The sequence below is a fragment of the Strix uralensis genome, chromosome 5, assembly GCF_047716275.1.
Source record: "Strix uralensis isolate ZFMK-TIS-50842 chromosome 5, bStrUra1, whole genome shotgun sequence".
Classification (NCBI taxonomy): Eukaryota; Metazoa; Chordata; class Aves; order Strigiformes; family Strigidae; genus Strix; species Strix uralensis.
The window spans coordinates 81,680,568-81,701,207 of record NC_133976.1 but is presented as its reverse complement, the minus strand read 5'-3'; the positions used below and the strand labels follow the sequence as shown (position 1 = coordinate 81,701,207).

Here is a 20,640-nt window from a genome sequence, read left to right as displayed (position 1 = left end):
GGCAGCCCGGCCGCCTCTCTAGAAACTTCTCGGTCGGTCCCTCCCTCTCCGCTCCCCTCCCCTCCCTCCTCCCCGCCGCCCGGGGGCCGGCGCTGCAGCGCAGGCAGGAGGTGCGCGGTGCCCGCCCCCGCTGCTCGGAGCCGGAGGCGCAGCCAGCCGCTACCCCCAGCCCGGCGGGAGGCTGGTGCCGACCCCGACCCGGTGAGGCGGCTCTTCCCTGCGCAGCGGTGGCAGCGGCAGGCGGGATGACGGCGGAGGAGATGAAAGCGGACGGGGCTCCCTTGGAAGGGGCGGACATCACCCCCAAGCGCGATGAGGGCGTCCTCAAGGTACCGGGCGGCAGGGCGGCCGCTCCCCGTCCCCGCACACCCCGCGCTGACCGGGAGGGTGGTGGGGAAGCGGTGGGGGGTGTCTCCTCGCCTGCGGGCGCTCCCCGCGGCGCCTTACCCCCGCCGGGGCCCGGTTTTCCCGCTGAGGGGAAGGGGGACATGGCCGTTACCGGGCTGCCCGGCCGATTAAATATTAGCAGCGGCGGCGAGGGCGCTGCGGCTGCGCGCCCGCGGGAGCTCCCACGCGGCGGCAGCTCGCCGCTCCCTTCCCCCCGCCGGGAACCCCGCGGTCGCGGGTGGGGGGCTGCGGCGAGAGAGGCGCTTCCCGCCGCCCTCGGGCCCTTCCCCGCGGCTGGGGTGGGCTCTCCGCCCGCACGGCTTGTTTTGGGGGGGAGCGGGGGGGGGGTGTCCGCGTCTGTCCCTCAGCACGTGTTCGGGGGCTGGGAATTAAAGATGGTGCCTCGGCGGGGTGCGAGCGTGTCGTAGGGGGTGGTGGGTGGCGCGGAGCGGTGCCGCGCTGCCTGCTCCTGCCCGTCTTTTGAGGCTCTGGGAGCGGGGCTTCTCCATCTTGGTGCGAGCAGCCTCTCGGAGCCGAGATGGTGCCGTTGCACGCGTGGGCCTGGTGCGAACGCGCCCCGGCGCGGCAGCCGGGAAGGCGGCCCGGGGGCTCCGCCGCGGCGGGGCGGGGGGGGGGGCTGCGCCCGCGGGCTGCGCCGGGCTGCTGGCTTCTTTCCCTCGTGCTGGGAAGTGGGTTGATACGGGGAGCAGAATTTATACCGTGAGGGGGAGTTGCGCTGACTTCCTCTGTCAGATATTTCCTATTTCCACATCTCTAGAAACTTCTTTAGTCTCTCTTAAAAGGTTTAACAATCACTGGGTGCGTTTTTTTAATCACAGTGAAATTTCAGAGTTACGGTGTGTGGAAGAAGAAAAGCGGCACGGCAGCAAAGACAAAATTCTGGTTTTAACCTTTAGAGCTTTCTGGGTTTGGTTTTAACCTTTAGAGCCTTCTGGGTTTGTCATAGAGGCAGTGTCTCCAGTTCAGGAGGGGTATCGGGGACCAGATCGAAGATGTGTGGTTGGCCTCGATACTCTGCCTTCCCGTATTTCCTGCTACCGTGCTTTGGCGAGAGTTTCTATTTTTTTTTTTTTTTTTTTTTTTTTTGCACGTAGCACGGTATCAGGTCAGGGTTCTCATCCGCATGGAAGCTGTCTGCAGTCTCCTGCATCAGATCCCTGAGCGTGGTAAAAGGCAGCGAGTGTCTGCCCACTCCATGCAGTGCCCACCTCTTGATGATGGGAGAAGCAGTAGGTGGTTTTTGCTTTTGTTTTTTTTTCTAATTTTTTTAAAGGCAGGGGAGGAAATACTGGCAAAAGAACTGACATTGTGAAAACCTCAAAAAAGGTGAGATTGTGAATTGATAAGGCAAAAGACTGTAAAGGTCATGGAAGTCCAGCCTTCATGAATTTTATTTTTCTAGTAATTGTCACAGTGCAGAATACACCCAATTGAAATCAAGGGTCTAACTCTGAACTAACCTACACCAATTTTGTACTGGTATCATTGCACTGATCCGAGGCAGTTTTTTATTTGTTCATTAGCTTTATATCAGAATAGTATCCAGAGGTTTTCACCTGTTATTGCTGAATGTGCTTGCACTATTTCTATTGTAAGTATTTAAGTTTAGAAATAGAAATGCTTGCAGTCACTATGAACAGAAAAATCAGGTTTCTCCATCTGAAAGGGAAATGTAAACCTTACGGAATATAGGGTTGCCATATTGAGTATATGAAAAAAGTGAAACTCGAGTGTCTTAAATGCAAAATAATAGTAATAATATTGTATAAATATTGAAAATGAGATCGTAATTATTTTTGTGTGAGATAATTTGGTATGACACTACAAGAATATGGCATTTGGAAAAGCTTAGTAAATTTCCATTAAATGCAGTTATTATTTCAAAGTGACTTCAGATTAGCTGCTTTGAAATTTCTAGTTTGGATCCACTTTTTTTAGTAAATATCTATCTATCTAAGCATGAAGTAGTTTAGGTTGATTACCAGATTCACATTATTTTCATATGTCTCCATTCCCTGATCTCTGTGAGAATGGTTGCTTGAATTTTTGCTTTCCTTGGGGGAGAAATCAATAGATTAGTTCTGTAATGCTAATATCTGCTGTAGCACCGAGGTGGTGCAGGGTAAGGGGATGGTGTGCTGTGTGATGTCAGGCATCCCTTTTCACACTCTGCATTCTCTCCCTAGGAAACTGAGCAGGTAGTATTTTTTTCTGTTTTTTCCCCCCCTCTTTTATGCATCCAGTGAGGTGCTTTCAGCTTGTTAAGAGTCTGACAGAGGCTGTCCGCATTGCCTCAGCTTTGAGTGGAGGGTGCTGGCATTTCAGTGGTATAGTTAGTTGCAGGGATGGTGGGAGGCAAAGTGGGAGATTGACAGTGGCTGGTTGCAAGAAGTTAAAATTTGGGAAGGAGACTTCCAAGGGTCTGCTTCCTTCGGTGAAAAACATGATTGGTATAGAAGCATGACATTTTTATAGCTTTTTGTTAAAGGAGGAGCACCAATCCATAGTTATGTGTAACTGCCCTTGAATAAATGCTTCACTACGTTTTCCACGTCTGTAGGTGCAAGCAAATAGGGTCCTCTGTTGGTTCCCTTTTGACTAGCTAAAATAATGCAGAACTTTGGCTTGGAGCTAGATACTCCAATCAGGACTGGAAACAACTCAAATTTGAACTTTGGAATCCTGTTATGGGCAGGGCTTCATATCCTTGCCCTATGAGATATGTCAGTATTCTCTATATACATTTCAAGTGAATTTTTTCAGAGAGATTGGCCAATCTTGCTTTTTGTATAGTGTAGATTTAGTTGATACTGGTATTGCTAGCTAGGCTGGGGAACCTCTTGAGAAGAAAATCAAATCCTTGCAGCTGTATGTGAAATCGGGGTGCTGGCAATCTGTGTCAGAGTTGTGGGGTGATAAAATTAATACAGTATAATAATTCTTAAGTGTTACTGTGTTGGCTGCTAGAACTAACCTGCATTGGGGTGAGAATCTGTTAACCTTTGTTAAACTGTGGTTTAACTTGAGTAATCTCAGAATACATGTTAGAATACACTTGGCATGGAAAGAACCAGCTTGTTACCTTGTTTAAATGCTTTGCCTTAAACACTGAACTCGGGGGTAATGATAGAGTGGTTGTGAGGAAGGTACTTCAATAAAGGAAAAAAAGCCGTGCCTAATACTTTACCTGATGAAGTTTCAAGAACATTTAAAATCTTGTTGAGGAAAGGTAAGTGACATTGCTAACTATAGATGCAGAGATTTGTCAGCTGGTGCCAACTGTTGCCAGTTAAGTTCTTGTATCACAGCAGAGCCATCTTGAGGTTCCTGCATTTGCAACACTGCTAATCTGTAGACAGAACAGTCAGTTCATTTCCAGGTAACTGAAGTAAACCTGCAAATCCTTTATCTACTGAAGATGATAATGCATGCATGTAAGTAAATGGAGTTAATGTCCAATAGGCAGACTTCGTTTTCATCATCTTAATGTTGCTTACTGTTTTTTTTCTCAGGTTGTCAAGAGAGAAGGCAGTGGGACGGAGTCTCCAATGATTGGTGATAAAGTGACCGTCCATTACACAGGATGGCTTCTTGATGGCACTAAATTCGACTCCAGTCTGGACAGGAGAGACAAATTTTCATTTGACTTGGGGAAAGGTAATATTTTGTGTTTGGTATTGATCATTTAATTGAGGTGGGATTTCCTTGCTGTGTGGCTCCTTTGCATGTTAAAGTTGCTATTTTAACTTGGGTTTGGAGCTTAAGGTTTGTTCTGGTAGAACGGCCCAATCGGAACCAGAACGGCTTTGAGATTCTTGTGAATGAGAAAACTCTGTAGCCCCTTGATGAGGCCTGCTCAAGAATTCACAGGCCTCAGACAAAGCACTCCAGGGTGCCAGTTTGCCCTGAAGCATAGTAATAAAGGGTAGTTAAATAGCCAGAATGAGCATTTTGTTGATTGTTTTTTTGGCAGACTCGAATTCAGGAGTACTTAATTGTGACCAGATACTGGGACAGGGTGCATGGGGCAGCTGTCAGCTGCAGCATGATGAAACGTACTCCCTTTTTCCTTAAGTGCCCAAATTAACCCAAATATGAAGTCTTGAAGTAGTGCATCCCTTCGTTATCAAAAAGCTTCATTTTTTGAATGCATGAATCCAAACATCCTTGTTCAGCGACTCTTGTTATTCAGTCTGAGCTTTTCCTGGCAGTTTCTTACCTGCTGCTTTTTTATTTGGGAGATAAATTCCGCAGTGTACTGAAATTTGAGATGATATGAAGCGTACGTATTAATACAAGAGTAATAAAAAGGCTGCTTGAGTGTGTTGAAAGAAGCAGCAAGTAGGAGAGCTTGAGTAGGAGATAGGATTTTGTTACTTGAGGTTCCCACTTCAGTTTTGGCTTTAGAAGGAATACTACTTCTGCTGCTTTACTCCCCCTTTCTGTTACAAGTGCATGTAACTTCTAGTTACCACTCGTGCTGGTCTTTGCCAACTGATAAAGTACAGAGAGAAAAGGCTGTTGTTCTGGATTGTTTTCAAAATATGAGCCTGCAATCTCTCACCCTAAGACCTTCCTCTTCGAAGAGTTTATTGTTATTTCCTCGCACTTGAGATTGTGCACTTCAGCCCGTGTCTGTGTTCAGATGACTTGTATTCTCTGTAGGTGAGGAAGTAAGGGGAGAAAAAGAACCACTACACCTAGAATGAAGAAATTTAGCTAAATTTGGGTCCCCAAGTAACTTTATAATTTAATTAGGATTAAAACTGATGTACATAAATTGGAGTGAGCACAAGTCTTCTAGTATTTCTGTTCCATCTCAGCTTTTGTATACTAAAAATGATGATGCTCAGTTTCACAGCCAGTCATGCCTTTCACGTATGCCTCGCAATCATGTGATTGAAATTTGACTTGCATAGGTGAGGTGATCAAAGCATGGGACATTGCTGTGGCGACTATGAAGGTTGGTGAAATCTGTCGGATTACATGTAAACCAGAATATGCATATGGCTCAGCTGGGAGCCCCCCAAAGATACCTCCCAACGCTACACTGATTTTTGAGGTAAGTGAGAGACAGTCACTAAAACTGTACGCTTGAAAAATAAACAAAAAATCATATTTCACTGTAGAAAATGTGTGATGTAATAGCCTTCCAAAACAGGAATGTTAGGTTTTTCTAAGGAGAAAAATATGGTCAATTAGGGTAGTGTTGGCAAAGCATAACGTTCTAGTCTGGCTGCTACTGATCTACAGTGGCTCAGGTTCCCTTATTTTGGAGTTTTTAAAACACTTGAACGTTTTCCAGTGTTCATAGTTTTAGTTAGGGAATGATTCACTGTAGGAGGGTGCAGGTTGGGAGGGTGGACTGTCTCAGTGGCAGACTCTGAAGCTGCTGAAAAAAAATCTTTAATCCTCCTTCCACTTCATAGGACTAAAAGTAATGATACTTGTTAAACATTATGAAGTTTTCAGCAACAGAAGAAGCAATTAATGTCCTCAGTAATACATATTTCATACTTTTTTGTTTTCTTTGCAACATTAACATGATCTATTGTGAGCTATTTGGAGGAGAAGAGATAATTACCCCATATAAACTGCTAGAATATAAAGTGTATTTGAACAGCCCTGCAACTACAAATTCTGTTTTCTGTAGAGCTGAGAATTTTAATAAACCTTAAAGCACTACAGGAACGGTTTGGATTCAGGTTGCTTGTTGATTACCAAAGTCTGTCTGTGGATCCAGGCTACACTGATGAATCTTACCGTCATAGAAAGTCATTTGTACACACTTGGTCCCTGTGACAGATTGAGCAGTCTTGAGTTTGGTGTCTGGGTAACGCTAGTTTTACAATTCACATGGACAGTTGGTCTCCTCGGAGGTGAACTGCATGTCTTGGTGAGCATAGAGCTGATTAGCATGGGTATTTCTTAACCTCAGCAGCAGAGGACAGAGTTTGTTTCCTGGTGACCTTTAAGGCATCTCCCCACCCCTCCCCTTCCCAAAAGGTAGTGGAAATAGCAGCTGTCTCTTGTGTGTTATTTCAGTAATGAGAATGGTTGCTCAGAATGCTGAAACAGGTAAAAACAGCTCTCAGGGAGTAGGGGCTGAAAGCCTATTTAGATTTTAATGGAAACAATGAGCATCTGTTAAGAAGGGTAAATTAAACATAGTTGGATATTGTATTTGTATTACGTTTGGATAGTGTATTTGCATTTCTTTTTTCCAGGAACTTGTAATACCATAAAAGATGTATTTTGTGCGGAAGGATTCCAAAAATACTGCCAGGAGGTAGTATCCCAAGCCACTAAGGGACGAGAACTTACTCATTTCAAGTACATCAAAATTAATGCCATTATTTCTGCAGTTGACTGTTGAAAAATAGTATCTTTTAAAACTGTTCTTAAACAGCACTTTTTAATACATAAATTTGAAGACGCTCATGACTTGCTTATATTGATCAAACTACATATGCTGGAATGCTGTGTGCTTTGCACAAATGCAGGTGATACTAAGTGTAATATAGGGCAGGATTGAAGGGGGAGATGAAAACACACATATTTATGGTGTTCTGACCTGATGATTCAAATGCAAACTCTGCAATTATATTTTTTTTCTCCCCCTACCCCTCTACTTTTTCCCACTCACTTCATTTTGCTTGAGGGAAAGGAAAAACAAACAGAACTGCAGTGTAGCAATTACTGAAGATGTTCAGCTTCTCTGCTTTTTACTGTCCATGTGCAGTGTCTCAATGTGCTCAGACCTTCTACCTCAGCAGCATAACAAGGCATTCTTAAGGGCTTAGCACTAGTACACAGGATGCTACATCATTGTCCTGCAACAAGAGATAATACCTAATTTTGATAAATAAAATCACTAACTGCAAGATGGGATTTGTTTCATCAGAGTACTACTGAGTCTGATACAGTCATCCAGATTATTCACTTCCCACTAGGTTTTTCTTAATGATGCCAGTCTGACCTCTCCATCTTCTAGGTACTGTTTAGATAAAAGTAGTGTTTCATTCATGACCCTTTATATCCCCTGATGCCTGCCTGAGCAGTAATGTTAGAGGAGGAAAGGGAGAAGGAAAAGCACTGAAGCTGCCTATGATGGTTTTGTGCTTCCCTAAGAAAATGGCCTGCAGATGACTGGCTACAATAAGTAAGCTCTCTTAAGTTTTCACTTTCTTTAGTCTTGCTCCTATGTTTCATTTTATTAAACCAATGTCAGCATGGTTCCTTTGCACGTACAATCACCATACCAAAATTTTGTATGAATTACCTTAAAAAAGGACCCTTTAAAACTAAGGACTCTAAAAAAGACCCTCTAAAATGTTAAAAGATTTTGTAGCTCTGTCATTACCACATCAGCATTTGGTTATGACCTGAAATAATGAATGTCTTCTAGTTTGGGTTTTTGTTTTTTTGGTGTTTTTTTTTTCTTTTCCTTCCTCATGATTGCTTTTGCTGAGCAATATGAATAAGTAGATTCTTCCATAGAATACTGTTAAGGTTAAAAAACAATAATAAAAAAAAAATGGTGAAACCTGTATGGTCATCAGTGGGATGTTCTGGAATGACTTAGCGTGTTTCAGACAGACTGAAGAGAAAGGCCGTGATATAATTTGTTATTAGGTATCCATCAAAATACAAAGTGGAAGTACTCGTTGTATGTTCCTTTTGCATTCCAGGTATCTTAAGTCCAGTGTCATGAACATCCATAGCATTAGCCCTGAACTTTTTTTTTAAATGAAGTATTTAGTCTAAACAACGATTATAATGGCTTGCTCTTTTATGCTGTTTTTACTATTGTTTTACTCAAACATAGGATAGCAAAATTTTTTTTTTCTTAATTTCATAGCAGCAACAACAAATTTCTTTTGTGACTAGTTATTTTTCCATCTGGTCATGATACTCCCATTTCAAACTATGATTTGCCTTAGAGACTTGAGAGGGCATGCGAAGATTCAGACTGGGTAGTTATCTCCTACATTAACACCAGCTCTTAAAAATTCTAAACAGTTTGTTGCAACAATGATTTTAGATTAAAGGTGGGCCAGATCATGGTTTTGTTGTTTTATCATTCTTCTGGAAATAATTTTTTTCTGAAATGATCCCACAATACACAACAGTAAGGCAAGACTAGAGGGGAAAACATAACAAGACTAAAAAGACAACACTAACTCTGTTCAGGCATGAAAGGAGAGTGACCCAGAAGTTTTGAAACTCTTGTCCTGTGGCACAAGAGTAGGAGGCTGAAGAAACAGGTGGGGAATAGGCAAAGTCTGAAAATGTACTCTAGATTTAATATTGCAGGACAAGCATTTGGAATCGCTTTGGACTCCGTTCCAAGCACTTTATACCCTTCATTCCACCTATGATCAAATTCAGATCAATTTAATCGGATAAGGATTGTATTTTTATAATTAATTTTCCTGCTACTTCTGTCCTTGCATTACTTACAAACCTCTCTGGCCCTTGGATGCAGTGACACTATTGGTGATTCTACTTGATGGTAGAGTAAGAGGATGTGACAGCTGCTGAAGAGTGTGGTAGCACTGCAAAGTGGCAGCTGAGAGCAAATTCTTCCTGGCTTAATGTAATCAAAAGGTATTTTCCCTCAAAACAAAAAAAACCCCACCCAAACCCAGTAAACAAAACATCAAGCCCCAAACCCACTATCCATGCTTTTGCCTGCAGACTTTGGCAAAAATACTGTTAAAGAAGTCAATAGTCTTTTTTTGCAGTAGTCCCTAAGCATTGTGGCTAATGTAAGCTTTATTCAGAAGCCAGGTTCACAGTCCTTTCAGTTAAAGGATTTAATTTGTAGTATTGGAGACCAAGACTGCTGGACAAAAAAAGCTGTAAAGGCCTGAATATAATCTGAAGCTCTTCAGTGGGTTTCCATCCAGTATTTAGTGAATACAGCACCTTCATAGCCTTGGCTATCTAATATCTTACAGGACGTTAAGATGGTGGCTTCCTGAACAGCTGTATTTTCAAAGATCTCTGGAGAACAAATTCTGTGAGTTACTGAATTGATGTGATGAGAATAAATGCGAGGCTTTTCTTCCCTCCACAGATAGAACTTTTTGAGTTCAAGGGGGAGGACCTCACTGATGATGAAGACGGTGGCATCATCCGAAGAATCCGTAAAAAGGGGGAAGGCTACTCCAAGCCCAATGAGGGTGCACTTGTAGAGAGTAAGTACGTTACACAAATTGTACATGGGTTTACCATGTGGGAGGGCAGAACCTTTTTCCTCAATCTACAACTCCTTGCCCTGAGAGAGGGGAATACATGTCTTCTTCCTTTACTAAGTAACTTAACAGAATAAAAGTTTACTCTAGGTTATTTCTGGAGAGGTTTACATTGTCCAGCAGCAACTGTGTTCTCCAGAGATACTGAATCTGATGAAATGCTTATCTGATCACAAAAGATAGATGAGGAATAAAGTATTTCCATTTACTGAGGAAGAAGAGGGGAGGTAGTTCTGGCACTTGTTTGGTTTTTGTTGGGTTTTTTTCCACTCCAACAACAGATGAACAAAGAAGGGTTTATTAAGTTTAGCAGCAGAAGTTCTATTTGCTGCCAGTAGCCGCCATGCGTAGGCAACTGTTAAAAGAGAAAAGACTGTTTAAGGAGGAGGCTTTGTCTCCCTGTGTTATCTGTGCTACTTGCCCTGTACCATACATAGATACCTTCTGATTTTTCTCTGGGTTGTTCTGTTTTTTGTTACCAGTCCAGTTTGAAGGGCGATACGGAGATCGTGTTTTTGACAGGCGAGAATTGCGGTTTGAGATCGGAGAAGGTGACAACTATGATCTTCCTCATGGTCTGGAGAAAGCAATTCAAAAAATGGAGAAATCGGAGGAATCTGTGTTCTATCTCAAACCGAAGTATGCTCTTTCAGATCTTTTGATACTTGAAGGGTTTATACTAAGCATATGACAAGAATGAAGTGTTTTGTTATAATCCCTTTCAGTTTTTATCAGTGCTGTAGTAAAAACTTCACAAGCCCTGAAAGTTTGATGTATGCCATTTGGTTGTGAAGTAGTAGCACTCCCTAGAGAAATTTACTTAAGTCTCTATAGTGTTGATTTTGGTGAATATTAAGAAAAATATTGTTGCTCTCTAACTTACTATTTTTTGGTCCCTCTTAACAGCACTTTACAGTACAGCAGTGCATATAAAGATACCCGAAGAACAGCCTCAGAATGGGAAAAGAGCTGATGAGCCTTCTGAGCAGTCCAGTGTGACCAGATAGCTAGTCCTTAGGTGATATAGTTAGTAAAGAGTATCAGAAATCCTTTGTCAGTAGAAAATGTTCACTGGTGTTCTGAAACCCTTTTGGAAAAAGACCTTCAAAGCCTTCTTAGGCAAAGTTATATCCAAACTTGGACCATGATGAGAACTCCCTGAGACTTAAGAACAACTGACTGAGATGTATGACTGCACAATATTGTAAGCTTAAACAGTCTTGGATAAGTAGAATTTTCTCTTACAGTGCGAACACATTTGAAACAAGGGGAGTTTTCACTGATTGCTTCCATCAAGCTTTAATTCATTTCCATTTTTATTTTAAATCTTTTAAACTGGAATTGAACCTGATGGGAGAAGAAAAGCAAAGCAATCTGATCTTGCGGGTTTTCCTGCTCATGTGCAGCTTCTTACTGGAGTTGCAGCACAGAACCTTTCTATAGGCATTTACTGTTTATCAGCTGATAGGTGGTATGTTAAGTGTACAGCTGTTCACTTATTTGCTCTATATATTGTCATCTTTGCTTTTCTGAGAATAGTACTAAAATACAGGAGCTCTGAAGGAACCGGTCAGTCTAAGACCATGAATGTAAAGCAAGATGTGTATAACTTCAAAGTTTGGGGTGGGTTTTTTTGATGGAGAGAACTTGCTTTTCCTTCACATAAGCTTAAAAAAAAAAAAAATAGAACTGATAGCCTAGAGATTAACAAAATTAACCCCAGGTTTCTCCAGCTTCCTTCTAGCCTGTGCCTCCTAATTTTAGGGTAGTTCCCAGAATTCAAGCCTTTATGTCTTGTAATAATGCTGTGTAGGCATCCCAGATTTTCATGGGGTTTTTGCCTCCCAGTTTCCTATGTAGCAAATATGTTTGGCTGGATAGTTTTGGAACTCTTCTTTTCTTCCCCTTATAGCTATGGTTTTGGAAGTGCTGGGAAGGAGAAATTTCAGATCCCTCCAGATGCAGAGCTACAGTATGAAGTGAAACTCAAAAGCTTTGAAAAGGTAGGAACGAGAGATGAAGTCCCAAAGAGATTGGGAGGTGGGGGAAGAAGTATGAGTGCAGCTTAAATAAGGACGATGGAATCCTTGAACGTTGATCTGAAGTAGGGAAGCCACTGTTGTCAGAGATGATGACAGGCTGGGAGCTCTTGGCTGAGATTGTCCTTGTTCTTACTGTATCCCTGTCTGTTACTGTCAGTGTCTCTCCTGCTCTAGCCTAGTTATCAGTAGTGCAAAAGTCTGCTTTGCAAACCTGTCTCTACCATACTGTTAGTGGGAAGCAGCATAGCCACTTGGCTTCCCCAGGAATTGTATCACTGACTTGAACTGTTCCTGTTTGGGTAGGCTAAGGAGTCTTGGGAAATGAACACAGATGAGAAGCTGGAACAAAGCTGCATTGTGAAGGAGAGGGGCACTCAGTACTTCAAGGTAAATTACAGTCTCCAAATAATAGCATTTCTTATTCCATGTTGTGAGCTGATAATGATGATTGCAGCTGCTGTCATTTCAGAGTGGTGGTCATGGTATTCTCTGATTTTTTTTTTTTTTTTTTTAATTTTTTTTACAGAGAGAACTGGAGGGGAGGGTGTCTTAAAAAAGAAAGCCTCAGAGTTGGAATATCCAAAGAACTAACTCAACAGGGAGTTAGTTCTCTCTGTCAGAGCTGTTTGCTGTACCTACAGATAACCGTGGGGCATACACTGAATAGCAGTGAGGTCACAGTTCCTGCTGTGGGATAGTGCTGTGAATGAACAACATTCATTTGGGTAGGGATGTGTGGACAAACAATTTGTGTGTTTCAAACAATTTGACCGGCTTAAGGCAGAATTTCCATTATCTTCATGACAGAGCAATAGTTGTGCTGTTTTGAAAGTGCCCCATCTGCCTTATTTCCTATCAAAAGTTGAATACAAGGTGGGAGTTGAGAGTGAAGTACCAATGCTGGCCTATACACCTAGCCTCAGTGGGGAAACTAGTAGGTATTCCTAAAGATTTGCTGATCCTATGCAGGAATGGCTTTCAGAAGTAGTGTATTTTTGATGATAGAAGTTATTTTCTGATTGAATTATTTTTTTCATATCTATTGCTCAAGGTAAGCAGAAGGGGCAAGAGAGAGAGAAAAGTTACTGTGAGCTGTGTGATAATTGACCTGCCTTGTTTACAGGAGGGGAAATACAAACGGGCAGCATTACAGTACAAGAAGATTGTGTCATGGCTGGAGCATGAATCGGGACTCTCTGATGAGGAGGATACAAAAGCCAAAAGCTTGAGGCTTGCTGCCCACCTTAATCTAGCTATGTGCCATCTCAAGCTGAAGGAATACTCCCAAGCTTTGGAGAACTGCAACAAGGTAGTAAGGCTTTATTTATTCTTAAGCTGCACAAGTAATCTTGACAGTTTATCTCTTGCTTTAACGATTTGAGGGATACCACACCATGTGGTGTTTGGTCTGTCTTATCAGCTGGCAGTTGGGTAGTACTGAATACACAATGTAAAAATACCCAACAGGTTATTTTCATAATTATTGTCCTCTGAATATCTTTTACTAACTCACTGCTACACTGAGAATATTCAAGTATTTAGAAATTAGAAACACTTGAGATGTCATGAAGGTAGTCATGTTGGCAAAGGTCTGTCTAAAAGCTGGAATAGAGCTCGGACTAAATCTTAGACTTGCAGGTTCTCTGTCAAATAGTCTACGATATTCAGTCCTCTTCTTGTACTTCTATTCACCTTATTAGTAAGCCCTGACAAGACTCATAGATCTGCATCAGAAGGGGTACAGTTCTAGCAGTCTCTGGTGTTTGACTGCATCTTACTTTAATTAAAAAAAAAAAATTATTCTTGAATGTGGTTTTGTTTGTCTTTTTAATGCAGGCACTTGAACTGGATAGCAACAATGAAAAAGGCCTCTTCCGGCGTGGAGAGGCGCACTTGGCTGTCAATGACTTTGAATTGGCCCGTGGAGATTTCCAGAAAGTGATACAACTTTATCCAAGTAACAAAGCTGCCAAAGTGCAACTGGTAACTTGTCAACAAAAAATACGGGAGCAGCATGAGAAAGAGAAAAAGATGTATGCCAACATGTTCCAAAGGCTTGCAGACAAAGACTTAAAGGTAAGTAAAGCTACTCCAGAAGACTACAAGAGGTGGTGTCACATGTTAGACAAGGAATCGTGCTTTAGGTATTCTACTTACTACTTAGTACAGATAAATATAGTGGGAGAACACTCTTAAGTGGCATCCTCTGGGGGGAAATGGAAATGGCCAACAGTCAAAATGATTAGGCCATCTTGTTTGAGCAAGACAACTAGCAGTACCAAGCATAGCACAGAATGCTTTTACTTACTTCAACCGATTTTGCAACAGACCAGTGTTAAACAGAAAGCACCTGAAGTGATGAGATGCAAACATGATAATGTACAAGAACTGAAAAAACTGCCTATTGTCCTTGAACTGATTGTTTTAAAGGGTCTGTTCTGGTGCTTGGATGGCCCGGCTACTGAGACCTTACGTGTTGTACGGATGGTGCTGAGCACCATCTTGCTTCTCATGGAGACATCAAGATGTGGTTGATGCTCTCCATCTCAAATGTCACAGATTGATTATGAAGTGCCAGAATTGAGACTGTCAGAAGATTCATTATTCTACTGTATGGGTGGTTTTCCTACTAAGCTTCACTAGAATCTTAGTAAATACTAGTTCAGTTAACTGCAATATTTGAAAATGGGTTATAACAAGGTTGTATCAGCTAGCAAGAAACTGCTGGTGAGAATCACATACCCTAAGAAAATGTTCTGTTTTCCTTAAATCTGATGGTCCAGAAAGACTGTGTAAACCTGTAACTTCCAAGATAAATCTGAGATTTATATCTGACTCAGATTTTCTCAGTAACACTGGGGAGTGCAGAAGCTTGCATCTTGTGGGGTTATTTTGACTGATCTTTGTGTCCACCTTTGCAGAATGTGCAATGGAGAATCTGAAAAAATTGTCAAATACTGGTATGTCAACTTCCTGCGGTTAACTCTGTCAGTGAGTCTGTCCAGGGGCCCACTGTCCTCAGAGGAGTCTATCCTGACAGTTCAGACATCTCAGCTGTCAGCTGACAATTTGCTACATGAAACACTTCGCAAACCTCTCTTTTTCCTCCCACCCCAATCTTTCAAAATGAGATATATCTGAAATAATTTATCTTCCAGAGACAGTGGGAGATGTATTCAACCCTTCATCTCTTACTCTGTTAAAGTAGTCATGTAGTAAGCATAGGGTAATCGCCCCAAACTGGATGGTTGGGTGGGCAAGCTGTTCTGTTCGTAGCTTTTCTGTTGTGGGTTTGTTGTTTGTTTTTTTCTCTTCAAAGAGTAGCAGTAGTTCTGTGGATTTGGTTCTGCTTCTCGGGGAGGAGTGTAAACACACACATAAACGCAGACATTCCCCAGTGATTCTGCAAGGAAAGTGTCATGGTCCATGTATTTATGTATCTTACTAAAGCAGCCTGATGTCAACAGTCCTTGCTTATTGGAGCCTGGAAGAAAGTATTCTGTCCTTTTAGACATTGTCAGATATAGCCATGCAGCACACTAGTTTTTGGTAGGTTTTAATGAAAAATCTCAGGAAGGTGAAGATACAGCAACTAAACTAGAATGATTTCACTGTTGGGCATCTTCACTTTTGAAATTGCAGGTTCTGCTGCGCAGGTTCCTTTCAGCTAGTACAGCTGCTAGGAATCTGGCTTCCTCCCCTAAGTGTGGGACACACCAAGATCTGCTGTTGAGAGAGGAAGAGTGTATTGCTGAAACAAGCTATACCCATTAAAAATACAAAACGGCTGCCTTCAGGCTTTTCAAAATGTACTCCTCAGCCCCTAAGACAGACAGCTGGTAGAGCCGTATTCTTGGCAAGAGGCAGACTCACAGTGTTTGTGTTGCAGACTGGGACACTGCAAAGACATGGCACATAGTTCCAGTTTTCCAATCTACTTCAGACAGAATCATCTTATAGAGTCATAGAATCGTTTAGGTTGGAAAGACCTTTAAAATCATGGAGTCCAACCGTTAACCTAGCACTGCCAAGTCCACCACTAAACCATGTTCCTGAGCACCACATCTACATGTCTTTTAAGTACTTCCAGGGATGGTGGCTCAACCACTTCCCTGGGCAGCCTGTTCCAATGCTTGACAACCCTTTTGGTGAAGAAACTTTTCCTAATATCCAATTTAAACCTCCCCTGGGGCAACTTGAGGCAGTTTCCTCTTGTTCTATCGCTTGTTACTTGGGAGAAGAGACCCACACCCACCTCGCTACAACCTGCTGTCAGGTAGCTGTAGAGAGCAATGAGGTCTCCCCTGAGCCTGCTTTTCTCCAGACTAAACTACTGCAGTTCCCTCAATTGCTCCTCATAAGATCTGTGCTCCAGACTTTTCACCAGCCTTGTTGCCCTTCTTTGGACACATTCCAGGACCTCAATGTCTGTCTTTCAGTGAGGGGCCCAAAACTGAACACAGTAATTGAGGTGTGGCCTCACCAGTGCCGAGTACAGGGGGACAATCACTTCCCTAGTCCAGCTGGCCATGGCTATTCCTGATACAGGCCCAGATGCCATTGGTCTGGTTCATTCTTTTCAATAGTTAGATTATCTTGGGAATATGCATGTGTTTACATAGTTTTTTCTTGGAGCCATCTGGCCTACTTGAAATTGATGTGGTTTTATATGAAAAAAGATTGGTGGAACAGGGAACTATAAACAAAGGACACTTACTCCCCAGGTCAGTCTTGGGGATTCTTCTTGCAAGAAAACATATTTTCCTGTTAATTCATTTATCATGTTGCTTTACTGTAGCTCCAACAGCTTCTCTGTGGTGGTGGGAGAAGTTTAAGAGTTCTGGAGTAGAGGTTTGTTTATCAAATGACTTCTGATTGCTAAGGCTGTTCAAGCTGCCTATAGTTCTGAAATTCCTGACATCTGCATGTCTTACAGTCCGTTGAAGTTTGACAGCCACACTTGCACCAGTAGTTCTTTTCATGAATTCGAATAGTTCACATATGTAAAGTGTGATATTTTTTTTTTTCCTTCTTTTTTCTTAAAGGTCAGGATGTTTATCACCTTACCTTAAGCCCAGGATTGCTAGCTAACAGATTTTCTGTGGAGAGGAGACTTTGCTCTCATGTGTTTCACAGAATGTTTCTAAGGATGAAAGGTTGACCTTTGATGTCTGGATGTTCTTTGGCTGTGTTTTTTTTGTGGCAGCTAAGTTGATGTAACATTCTAGTTTGAGGAGTCTACCCCTTTTTGCCCTCCTGTTCTGTGCCCCCAACAGTGCATTCTTATATCCTTGTTCTTGTTTGGTTCTCATCTAACCTCATAATAAAACAGATGGCTCAGGGTGCTAGGCTGACAAGTGGAATAGAAGTTTTATTGGACTGTCTTTTGAGATGAGCAGAAAAAGATATTTCTACCTCCTTTTACTGTGTTTGAAAATTACTGTAAGCTCAGGATATGCTGGCTATGTCCTATTGTAAAAACTGACCTCGGACTCTTACCAGTGGCACTCTGCTTTCCACCCCTTTTCATGTGGACTGGAAGATATAGCGAGGAGAGGGCCTTTAGAGCAGCTACCTTGTCAGATTAGATTCTCTTCCAGCTAAACTCTTAGAGAGGACATCCGAGTGACTGTTGTCAAGTTGAAGTTACTCTTCCTGAAACTAGTTGCCCGACAAAGATACTTGGTATCTTCAGTCCAAGTGTGCCTCATCCAGGTTTGGGGTGGGGGCATGGTATGGGAATTGCTGAAACAGAATCACGTTGAAATTGAAGCAGGATGAAAGCAGGTCTGTGCAGAAGCTTCCTAAATGAATTTCAGTTTGTGGGAGAACACTTTAAGGAAGTGTTATGTGGCAAGAGTGTGCACGCCACATTATGAATTGGAACCGTCTAACACCAGTAGTATTTCTCAGCCTCCTCTAAACTGCTTCTGGTTTCTTAGATGCAGAAATAATGCAAAGAACTTTTTGGTTTCTCTTGGCTGAAGGGCCTAATATCTGAATTCAGTCTTGCAGGGAGACCAGGTATCCTAGTGGTAAGAATCAAATAATATTTGTGGTATTGTTTGCAAACGCTAGCAACTTTGTGTAACAAAGGAATGTATTTTATTTGTCTCTCTCTTTAGTCAGCTGCTACTCTTCAAACCAGCCACACTGAAGATGCGGAAATGAAAGAGGAGCAGAACGGAGTTGAAGATAAATCGGAAGTTGACACAGAAGCATAAAAACAAACCCTATTCCATTAGTTTTGTAAATGAAAGAATTTCCAGTGAATTAGACCTTTATTTTTCTACCTGGTTGGACAGTGGCTTCAGGGGAGCAGAGGCTAAAGCCACCATGCCACAGTCAGTTACAGCTTTACATGTCTGTTGAAGAAGCTGAGTGGCAGCATAAATCTGGTTTAATCCTAGGGACTATTTATTCATTTGGCCTCTGTTACTGTTCGGGTTCTGTCTGGATTTACTCTGTGTGGTTTATTTGCATTTTGCCATTGGTGTTTGTCTCTTTCTGGTTCCAGCTCACTTCTAATCCCAGGTTCTGCTTCCTAAACTTATTTCCTTGATTTCTTGCAAGTAATCAGCCTTTTCCAGGAGTCCTCACGTGAGACTTGAGAACAAATTGGCGCTCCCAGTTCTTCTGCCTTGGGATTGCCCCGTTCCCCCCTGTTCAGTAGGGAGTCCCTTCCATTAAGTGTTGTAACCTTTCCTGTATGCCTCCTCTTTGCAAATTGCTGAAGGTGAAGACTGTGAAGTCACAGCTTAAGTAATAAAGCTCCAGTTAAACTCAAGAAAAAACAACTTTTCGTGAGTTTTTATTGGAATTTGCACAGCATTAAGAGAATTTACTGTCCTTTGGTCATTCAGTGTTCTCATCCACATAGCTGTACAGTAGCCACAGTATCTGATTATTTTTCTATGTTGTTTGTTCATTGCCATAGAAAATTCCCATAATAATTGATACAGTATTTACCCATATATTTGCAAAAGGAAAAAATACATTGCTGAAAACAAGTCTGTAACCTATGCATAGAGCTTATGTTCTGTTCATTATTTCTACCTTCCTCTTCACCCTCCATGTTGTAAAACTAGTCCAGAAAACGCCCATTTACTTATATGTGAAAGTGACTGGCTTTGAAGAGAAACTAAGTGATAATGGTTTAACACATACAAATACTTCTAAATCCTAATCAGCTACAAACTTCTGAGTGATTCTAATGTCTGCTTATCCCCATCTTGCAAGAAAGGTATTACTTGATATTCCGCTTCTTTCTGCGGTATATTGTGTGTCTTGTTTGGGGGTGGGTGGGGTTTTGTGTGGGCTTTTTGTTGGGTTTTTTGTTTGTCTGCAGTACTCAACATAGTGCTCAAATTCACGTTCTGTTTATCCTGTTACGTAGTGTTAAACTCAGCATCTCCACTGTCCTGTTCCGAGACCCTCTAGCAGCAGGGACACTTCTCTGCCTGCTCTGTGGGAGGAAGGTAGATAATTTTTTCCTTTCAGATAAAAAAAAAAAAAAAAAAACAAAACCACATTTTTTTTTCTGTGAGAAAGATGTCTTAAAAGCCCGAGGGAACTGCTCTGTGATGCTGGATGTATGACCATGGCCTTGGATATAACCAGGAATTAAACAGCTCATTCACAGAAGGCAGTAGGGAGGCGGTTTTGCTGTTAGGACGAGCTGGATCATGGGTTGGAGCTAGCTTAGGGTGCTGCAAACTGCACTGTTCTCTGCAGTGGGGTGGAGGAGGGATAGGAGAAGAGGCAGAATAAAGTGGTTGGTAGGTCATCACATTTAAGGAAATGCTGATTTGATTTGCTTAGAAAAATCTTAGTGTTCCCAGGTACTGCTTTTTGTGAGTTCTGACTCAATAGGCTCAGCCCTGCATATGTGAAAACTTTTCCCTTGTACCAAAGCAGAGTTACCTCTAAGGGGAATGTTACAGACAAGTTACAACAAGGTGTGAAGAATGCCTGTCAACTGAAGTTACAAGAGGGGATTTCCAGACCCAGAACAGTGAGGGGAGCAGGAATGCCAAGCAAGAGTTCTTTTTCTCCAGCCAGGAAATACCTTGATTTGTTAGGAATTATTACTGGAAAGATGAGCCCCTGTGGCTGAAACTTGGTGCTGTGAAAGCAAGTATAGGGCCAAGTCTTAATGATGAACTTAATTCTTGAGCCACAGTTCTCAAAAAATCTCCCCGTGGGGGTGACGGTTCTTCAACATGTTTTTGAAAGCAAAAAGATCACAGAGCATCAAAAACATTCCTAGAGTCAGTGGTGGGTATGTTACGTGCGAGCAATCTTGAAATTACCATTTTGTCCTCATTACTACGTAACTGTGAAACGTTTTAAGAATGAAAATCTAAGGACACTGAACATGCCCTATTCAGGCAGCTGAAAGGAGGTTCCATGCTGTCTTGAAAAAGGGGTCTAGTTGCCAGCAGAAGGTGGCATGCTTGTGTTTATAAGTGAGGTCATGCATGTAAACTTAAAATATAAACTATTCATGATGTCCTTCCAGAAAACTGCTTGAAATAAACAATTACAATACTGACTTTGTAAACCACACACTTCTGTCTCAATTTATATATCCCTTATCCTGTGCAGTGTTCTTGTAATAGTCATACCGGATCTTTGGAGGTAAGAGAAGCGTCCACGTTTGCTGTAAAAAGGGGAAAAAAAACCGCTCTTTGCCCGACACGCAACAGAAGTGGGAGGGAACTAACTGCTCGGATGTATGACCTTGGAAATGACCAGGAATTAAAACAGCTCGTTAGCAGAAGACGGGCGGGAGGGAAGCGGTACCCGGGATGTTTCCGCCTGGGGGACGGCGGCGCTGAGGGGGCTGGACGGGGGCGCGGCGCCGCCGGGTGGCGGCGCCGCGCCCCCGTCCAGCCCCCTCAGCGCCGCCGTCCCTCAGGTGCCCCGTC

General features: G+C 42.4%; 1 protein-coding gene across 1 annotated transcript; it reads left to right on the top strand.

The window, feature by feature from the left end:
* The first annotated feature begins 85 nt into the window (after window positions 1-85).
* Window positions 86-20,276, top strand: FKBP4 (FKBP prolyl isomerase 4). Its single transcript, XM_074871956.1, has 10 exons — window positions 86-329; window positions 3,921-4,065; window positions 5,328-5,470; window positions 9,491-9,611; window positions 10,151-10,307; window positions 11,581-11,671; window positions 12,014-12,097; window positions 12,834-13,019; window positions 13,547-13,786; window positions 17,836-20,276. The coding sequence occupies exons 1-10, from the start codon at window positions 246-248 to the stop codon at window positions 17,932-17,934; spliced, it is 1,350 nt and encodes a 449-aa protein (XP_074728057.1). The 5' UTR covers window positions 86-245; the 3' UTR covers window positions 17,935-20,276.
* The last annotated feature ends 364 nt before the right edge of the window (window positions 20,277-20,640 follow it).